At 58.8% G+C, this 8,803-nt stretch overlaps 1 protein-coding gene across 4 annotated transcripts in view; it reads left to right on the top strand.

Moving 5' to 3' along the window:
- The window catches only part of TMCC2 (transmembrane and coiled-coil domain family 2), a 37,845-nt gene extending 30,357 nt beyond the window's left edge, over positions 1 to 7,488 (top strand). For all 4 annotated transcript variants that reach the window (NM_001077135.1, XM_024976535.2, XM_024976536.2 and 1 more), the window contains 3 exon segments: positions 3,481 to 4,424; positions 5,766 to 5,901; positions 6,139 to 7,488. In NM_001077135.1, the coding sequence (NP_001070603.1) occupies positions 3,481 to 4,424; positions 5,766 to 5,901; positions 6,139 to 6,450 (1,392 nt within the window). In that variant the 3' untranslated portion in view covers positions 6,451 to 7,488.
- Positions 7,489 to 8,803: the final 1,315 nt, after the last annotated feature.

Consider the following 8,803-nt stretch of genomic DNA (forward strand, 5'->3'; position numbering starts at 1 on the left):
GTGTTGCGGCTTGGGGGACGTGAGGGAGTGGAGAACTTCCTACTTGCCTCCCTCGGGGGAGACAGAGGAAGAAAGTGGGGTGTTCTGTAACCTGAGGTGACCAGAGGCTGCAGGCATTGTAGACCTCAGTGGAGGGGCAGGAGGGAGCTGGGGCCCTGCTGCAGGACCCCCAGGCTTGAGTCTGAGCCCCACAGCAGAGAAGAGGGCCGGCTGGTGAGGAGGAGCTCACCACCAAGCCCTGCTGGTTTCCTGGAGTGTCTGTCCTCTCATTCACGGGGATTTCACAGCCAATTTCAACTCTGCTTTTCTACTTGTAAGCTAGACAGCCGCCAGATTGAGGGGTAAAAGGCTCAGAGCTGCCAGGCTGGAGCCAGGACAGGCAGGGAATTTGCCGTCTTACACTCCCTTGTAATCCCAAGAACTTCTGCTTTTCGCAGGCTTTTTGAGTCCTTGTCTCATTAGGTCTTCCCACACTCCTCCAGTGGGTGGATTGACGCGCTCCTCTTTATAAAGACAAGCCCAGGGCCCAGCTGAGCACCAGCCAGAGAGGCAGCCAGATCACAATCGTTTCTGGCTGTTCTTTCTCCTGTGAAGAGAGCGGAAGAGAGAAAAAGTGTTGAGTCTCTTTGGAAAGCACCTTTGGAAAGTGGCCTTATAAAGGGGTCAAATTCTTTAACACATTCTTGACCAGAGACGTATGAATACATCTTTGGCTGTTGTTAAGTCGCTACATCGTGTCCAACTCTTTGCGATCCCATGGACTGCAGCACACCAGGCTTCCCTGTCCTTCACTGTCTCCCAGAAATTTTCTCAAACTCATGTCCATTGAGACAGTGATGCCATCCAACCATCTCATCCTCTGTTGTCCCCTTCTCCTCCTGGCCTGAATCTTTCCCAGCATCAGGGTCTTTTCTAATGAGTCGGCTCTTCATGTCAAGCGGCCAAAGTAGTGGAGTTTCAGCTTCAGCATCAGTCCTTCCAATGAATATTCAGAACTGATTTCCTTTAGGATTAACTGGTTGGATCTCCTTGCAGTCCAAGGGATTCTCAAGAATCTTCTCTAACACCACAGTTCAAAAGCATCAATTCTTTGGCACTCAGCCTTCTTTAGGGTCCAGCTCTCACATCAATACATGACCACTGGAAAAACCATAGCTTTGCCTGTGCTGTCTTCCCTGGTGGCTCAGGTGGTAAAGAATCTGCCTGCGATATAGGAGACCTGGGTTTGATCCCTGGGTCAGGAAGATCCCCTGGAGAAGGGGATCGCTACCCTCTCCAGTATTCTTGCCTGAAGAATTCCATGGACAGAGGAGCCTGGCAGGCTACAGTCCATGGGGTTGCAAAGAGTTGGACACAACTGCGTGACTAACACTTTCAACATCTTTTTTACCTGAATGTTATTGACCAGAGAGGTTTCAATATCACTGTGCAGCAAATTGCCAGGCACAGGCATTAGTTTCTGCAAAAATCCCCCAATCAATAACGAGTTAGTATTAAAACTTGTGTTGCATGTAGAATTTAATTTTGTCTCATAGTTTCAATGATGAGTGAGTTTTTTGGTATCATCTTTTAAATAATTTAACTTCATTTCCTCTACCACACAAAGTTGTGCTGCCAGACCCAGCCAGCACAGATGAGTACCTCTGTGTGCCCACACTATGCCAAGTGCCCTTGGACATCACGTGGCATGCCCCTCACCAGAGGCCTGAGAAGAGATACGAGTGTCCCCATTTTACAGGGGGGAAGACCGAGGATCAGGAAAGTCCAGAGGCTGGCTGTTTGCCATCACTGTAGGGAACAGCACAGGTGGAAGGAGTTTAACTGCAGGATGCTGTCTGAAGTCCGTGTGATGCAGTGAGTGGTCCTTGGGATCAGTGTGGGCTCGTCTGGTGTACAAAGTCATGAAGATACCAGCACCTGGCAGAGGGCATGGGGACACGAGGAAAGTCCCGACTTTAGGAGGGATGGGAAGGGATGGTATTGTTCCCAGCATCCCCAGTGGTACCATGACCTGGAAAGGCTGGAGAGGAAGCCCACAGGGGAGCCACCCTCCCCTGGCTCCTGAGTTTGGCAGGGCTGTTGTTTTGCATGGTGTTTTCCAATAACTTTGTACCTTGCGAGAAATGGAGCCCAGTGACTTCTGCCTGTAATTGGCACGGGCTGCTTCCGTTGCGTGAGCTGAAGGGGCCGCTTTGTCTGTGTTTAACCCCTTCCCCCACGTATACCTCATCCTGCCCCCACCACAACATACGCATAGAGAGCGAACGACCTGACCCGGCCGCCGTCCTGGGGTGTGCTGTGTGTAAAAATACATGGGGTTGAGCCATTTCCTGCTGCTTCCGTTGCTGCATGGTGATAAGACACTTGGGGACTCGGCTGTGGACCGAGGTCCTGCAGCAGGCCGAGGGGGGTCCGGCCCTGGAGAGTGGGGCTCCAGGCCTGCCTGTTTCCCTCCAGCCTGTCTCCCCCTCGCCCATCCTCTGTGCCCCTTCCTGCCCCTTGCTCCACCTCCCCATCTTGTCTCCGTCTCTGGGCTCCTCTCTTTGTGCTGCCCTGATGCACCCAGGGAGCCCGCCTGCCGGAGAGGAAAAGGCACTGTCCGCTCCCTGCTGCCCAATCAGCTCCTTCCACGCTGGGCGGCAGGTGTCCCCAGGCCCCTCGCCTGGGCCCCGCGTCCCTCGCCCTGTGGGTGCCTTCTGGGACCCGAGCCCCCTGAGACCCCACTGGCAGGCAGGGGGGTGTGCTCCTCGTCTGCTCCTGCGGGACAGGGCGGGCCCAGGCGCCCCCGCCACCATGAAGCGCAAGAGGCTGCTGACGACTCCAGGGAGCAGCAAGGTAAGGGCAGAACGGGGAGAGGTGTCCGCAGAGCTGGGCGGCCTGCTGAGCCACACCCGGGAAGCCCACATGGGAAAGTGGGGGTGCTTCCCAAGTGAGGCTCCGGTCAGCCTGAGAGGGAGGCCTGCTCGGGGCCCGAGTGAGGCTCCGGTCAGCCTGAGAGGGAGGCCTGCTCCAGGCAGGAGCCTTGTGGACACTTGAGTCCAGAGGAACGGTGTGTCTGCTCCTTGAGAAATAACCTGGAATAACGGTGAAGCCTCAGGCCTGCTTGGTCCATGTGATGGGGCAGCAAGAATCCTGGGCTGCTGGTTCTGTCTTCCTGTAGCTGTTTATCCGCAGCCAACTTGCTTGAACTCTCTGCGCCAAAGGAGGCGCAGGTCTGCCTAACTGCATGGCAGGGACATTGTAGGGATCAGGCAGGGGGCAGGTGTGCACGCCCTTCATAAATGACAGCGGGAGGGGATTCTGTTGTCACTGCTGGGACTCTCTTGGACTCCTTCCTTAAAAATTTCCTATTCCTCCTGCGTCCATTTTCCAGAGAGTGAAACCAAGTCCAGAGGCTCCGGGGACCCAGGAGAGCCTCCTGTGGGCCCCCCTTCCCTCGGTTTCCTGATGGACTGCAGCTTCCTTTGCCTTCCTCCCCAGGTCGACAAGGGGGACTTCCTGGCCCTGAACCTTGCCGGCGGCCCTGGCCATGGTGACGCCGATGGCCCCATCAGCTTGGACGTGCCAGACGGGGCCCCGGACCCCCAGCGGACCAAGGCGGCCATCGAGCACCTGCACCAGAAGATCCTGAAGATCACGGAGCAGATCAAGATTGAGCAGGAGGCGCGGGACGACAACGTGGCGGAGTACCTGAAGCTGGCCAACAACGCCGACAAGCAGCAGGCGTCTCGCATCAAGCAGGTGTTCGAGAAGAAGAACCAGAAGTCGGCGCAGACCATCGCCCAGCTGCACAAGAAGCTGGAGCACTACCGCCGGCGCCTGAGGGAGATCGAGCAGAACGGGCCGTCGCGGCAGCCCAAGGACGTGCTGCGGGACATGCAGCAGGGCCTCAAGGACGTGGGCGCCAACGTGCGCGCGGGCATCAGCGGCTTCGGGGGTGGCGTGGTGGAGGGCGTCAAGGGCAGCCTCTCGGGCCTCTCGCAGGCTACGCACTCCGCCGTGGTATCCAAGCCCCGGGAGTTCGCCAGCCTCATCCGGAACAAGTTCGGCAGCGCCGACAACATCGCGCACCTGAAGGACCCCCTGGACGACGGGCCGCCCGAGGAGGCGGCCCGGGCGCTGAGCGGCAGCGCCACGCTCGTGTCCAGCCCCAAGTACGCCAGCGACGACGAGTGCTCCAGCGCCAGCGCCAGCTCAGCGGGTGCGGGCAGCAACTCTGGGGCTGGGCCCGCCGCCGCCGCGCCGGGGAGCCCCAAATCCGGCCAGCTGTACGGGGCCCCTGGCAACGTGGACGCTGTGCTGGAAGAGCTGCGGGAGATCAAGGAGGGCCAGTCACACCTAGAGGACTCAATGGAGGACCTGAAGGCGCAGCTGCAGAGGGACTACACCTACATGACCCAGTGCCTGCAGGAGGAGCGCTACAGGTGGGTGCGCCGCCCCGCCCCGCCCCGCCCCGCCTGTGAGAGGGGCCGAATTTCAGGTTCGGTGGTGGAAGCAGACGCAGCATCTCCCAGAGCCCTGGGCTGCTGGAAGGGGCCAGGAGGAGGCCCCCGAGGAGCCTTCCACCCGCTTCCAGGGCGATTGGAAGATAGGATGACGGGGCCTCTGGAAGAAGCGTTGTGGCATCCCTACTTGATTACATGGTGGTTGTACAAAAGGGGAAACCGAGGCAGGGGCCAGCTTCTTATCTGGAGAGACTCTGGCTAAGAGCACTGACCCCAGAGCCAGGTTCCCTGGGTTTGGATCCCAGCTCTACTCTTCCACTCTTTACCTTGGACAAAGTACTTGCTGTCTGCACCTGGGGTCCTCCTCTGTGAAGTGGGAATAACGCGAATCCCAGCTCACAGGGTTTGTGAGGACGGCGCCCTGTGCAGGTGTCCGGTGCGGTCCGGTCCGTGTGAACATCAGGCCAGAGCTCCCGAGCCAGCCTGGGGTCAGCTGGAGCCCCCACCCCCTCCCTCTGCTGGCTCTGCTTTTGTTCCTTGGGATCCTTGGAGAGTTGCTCTTTAGATAGAGCACTTTTCCTCCTTGACATATTTGAAGAAGGTTTGGAAAATGGGGGGAGAAACCTGCCTGAAAACTCAGTACCCCCACGTAACAGTCGTCCTCTGATATCTGTGCCTTTGGGACAGGGACTGTGCGTCTGTGTCCCTGTCCCCAGGGGAGCACCTTAGCCCAGGCCCAGGGCCCAGGCTGTGGGCAGTCAGGCCCCGACCCCCTCCCGTGACCTCCGTGCTCTCAGGCGGTCCCCAGCGCCTCTGGCCTCAGTCTTCTCGTCTGTAACGTGCAGATGGCGCTAGTCCTTATCCGAAGATTTGTGAGGAGGACCCCAGGAGGCAATGTGGATAAAGTGCCTACCACAGAGCCCACCTCTAAGAAGGGCTGTGTGTATACATGTGTGTGCTAAGTCACTTCAGTTGTGCCCAACTCTGCGACCTTACGGGGTACCAGGCTCCTCTGTCCATGGGATTCTCCAGGCAAGAGTACAGGAGTAGGTTGCCATTTCCTTCTCCAGGGGATCTTCCCGACCCAGGGGTTGAACCCACGTCTCTTATGTCTCCCGCACCGGCAGGCGGGTTCTTTACCACTAGCGCCGCCTGGGAAGCCTGCTGTGTACATAGTCGCTTTCTTGTTGCTGTTAAAATCGGACAGGGCTGGACACACGGGGTGGACTGAGTCATTGTTGAGAATGAGTGACCTTGACCCTGGGGAGGAGCTGGGAGACGGGGAGCCAGGGCTGGTGTCATGTGTTTTCCCTCCTGCAGGTACGAGCGGCTGGAGGAACAGCTCAACGACCTGACCGAACTTCACCAGAACGAGATGACCAACCTGAAGCAGGAGCTGGCCAGCATGGAGGAGAAAGTGGCCTACCAGTCCTACGAGAGGGCCCGGGACATCCAGGTACTATGGCCCCGAGAGGAAGCTGGGAGTGGGCTGCTTCCGCCCCTTCCCCTTAATCAAGACTTCCACTTCCCCTCAGCCTCTCCAAATAGTAAGCATTAAAGGACCAGGGCCCCTAGCTGCAGCTGACCACCCTCCGGAGGGGTGCGCCCTGAGCATTGTCACCTCCCGAGGGGCAGGTGGGGTTCGGACCGGAGGTCTCCCCATCCTAAGCTCACCCGCCCTGTGCCCCTGCAGGAGGCCGTGGAGTCCTGCCTGACCCGGGTCACCAAGCTGGAGCTCCAGCAGCAGCAGCAGCAGGTGGTGCAGCTGGAGGGCGTGGAGAACGCCAACGCGCGGGCCCTGCTGGGCAAGTTCATCAACGTGATCCTGGCGCTCATGGCCGTGCTGCTGGTCTTCGTGTCCACCGTCGCCAGCTTCATCACACCGCTCATGAAGACCCGCCTGCGCGTCTCCAGTACCGCCCTCCTGGCCCTCGTCCTCCTTCTGCTCTGGAAGCACTGGGACTCCCTCACCTACCTCCTAGAGCACGTGCTGCTGCCCAGCTGAGGGCCCCGTGCTCCCCCCAGCTCCCCACTGGCCCCTGCTGCTCCAGGGGGGACCCTGGGGCTCCTGAGTCTGTGGGGCGTCTTCACGTGTCCAGTTTGACCTCCTGCCCAAACTGTCTGTCCTGGCGACTTCTGCCCCCTTCTCTGTGTGTGCTTCTTCTGTCTGATGCCTTTTCCTTGTTGGGCTGAAGGGAGCGTTGAGTGTATCTCCCGCAGGAGGTTGGGGAGATGCCTGTGGCCACGCGGAGCTAAGGACCCGGATGGACTGTTTACAGTCACAGCAGAACTTCTCCCAGCAGACGCCTGGGGTCAGGAAGGCCGAAGAGAGCTTTCCTGGTGGGGAGCCCACGCTGGAGACAGCTCTAGCCCCGGCTCGTGGAGATGGTCGGGATGAAGGCAGGAGCACGGGTGGCCTCCCTGGCCCAGGAGGCTCCCCAGCTCACCCCTCCGTCCTCCAGAGCTGGGTCCTGGGTGGGGCCCTTCTGGGATCTGAGGATGCCGGCTCTGTAGGCCGGGTGGGTGCGGCTTTGTGATGGTGTTTTCCCTCTTCTCTCTTTCTGCTGGTCACTGGATCTGCTCTTCAGGGAAGACGCCCCCGGGGGCCCCAAGCCTCAGCCCACACTCTTAGGGCTTTATTTATTTATTTATTTGTTCCTTGGCACCTTGTCCTGAGCTCCAGGGAGAGGTCCCCTGCCCGCCTCCTGGGTGCCCTCTCTGAAGCCAGGGCCGCGTCTTGGCCGTCGGCACTTCCGTCGATTTAGCTCTGGGTGGTCCTGGCTGGGGTGGGGCTGGCCTCTTTTATACGTGTTTATTTTCTATGTGTGTCCTCGCGTGGGGGAGGTCGTTGTGGCTGTATTTTTTAAGGCTCTGGAGTGTTGTGTGTGGTTTCTCTCCACATCCCAGTCTCCCCAGGGGCACTTCTGAGAAGAGAGGGGATCTCTCACCAGAGGAGCGAGAACCTCCTGGGAACAGGGGAGGGGAGTGCCTGCCAGTTGCTGTGGACCTTCCCGAGAAATAAATCCTCCAGATTTTCAAACCACCCTGTCTAGTGTTGATCGATTAGGCTGTTTCCATGGAAACCACCGAGTTGCTCCCAACATTCCAGCATTCTGGGTAACACAGACTAGGCCTCACCTGTGGGCCCGAGACCTTCTTCCTTCCTCTCAGATCTGACGTCGGACAGATCCAGCCTTCCCGTTTGCTTTCTGCAGCTGAAGCGCTGGCCTTGGTGATAGGCGGGTGAGATGATGCCCACCCTGTCTGGCCCCCATTGCTTTCTAGGAGGAGGGGAATCAGAGAGAAGCCTCTGGAGGCCCGGAGGACAGCAGTCATGCCCAGGCATGGCCACAAGAGGGCAGCGGTGTCCTTACTCAGCACTTCCTTGGGTTTCAGTTGCAGAGAGGAGCATCAGCTGGAGTTGGCTTGGCCTTATTAATGCTGTGTAGCCAGAGCTGAGGTTCCCCTGCTCACCAGGAGCTGGAGCATAGAGGCCAAGCCCTCAGTGTCTGCCTTGACAGGGAAGGGCACCCATGGAAGGCGCTGGATTCCCATCTGGAAACCTGTGGGAGCTTGGTGGGCCCACCTGAGTCCCCTTGTTGTGAGCAGGAGACGCCCCCGGCTTCATGCAAGTGGGAGGGGTGTAGCAAAAGCACCCCCGCCCCAAGACCTGGCTCATAGTCAGTGCTCCTGTGGCCAGTTCCTGTCTCTCTGGGCCTCAGTTTCTGCATCTGTAACATGGGTGGATGAAGGGCTCTGACATCTGGTTCTGAAGGTCTGAGAAGTCAAGTCACAGCTGTACCCATGGCCGTGGGCTTCAGGGGCCTTTAGGGGTGAGGGACTGCGCCCTTAATTGGATCAGAGTGCGTGCTGGGCTGGCACCTCCAGGAGGGCAGCCAGACGGCTCAGCTTCACCTTCTGTAACCAGGCGGGAGTCTCACCCCGTGACCTTGCAGGGCCTTCCAACAATGCCATTCCTGGGCCCCGCACCCACCTTCTCTTCCGGCCACACATGCACCTCCCTTGGTGGCCACGGGCTGCTGGGCCAGGAACCCGCATTCCTGGGCCCCAGGTGGGGGGTGGCTGCCAACATTTCACACATTCCTCCCCAAGGTCAGGCGCCTTCTCTGCACTGGTTCTTCAATGTCACTGCCAGCCGCAGTCCACACAGAGTGGGAGGGGGAAAGGGGGACATTCTCAGCAGATCCTGAGGCCACACAGCAAACAGCCTGGGGAGGGGGACGGCACCCACCTACAGAGCCATCTTCTGCAGAAAAGAGGAACTGGTGGGCCTTATGTTGGCCTCTTTGTGACAAAGGCCTTCATGTAAAGCCTAGCCTGACCAGGAGTTGAGTTTC

The sequence above is a fragment of the Bos taurus genome, chromosome 16 (assembly GCF_002263795.3).
Source record: "Bos taurus isolate L1 Dominette 01449 registration number 42190680 breed Hereford chromosome 16, ARS-UCD2.0, whole genome shotgun sequence".
NCBI classification, from domain to species: domain Eukaryota; kingdom Metazoa; phylum Chordata; class Mammalia; order Artiodactyla; family Bovidae; genus Bos; species Bos taurus.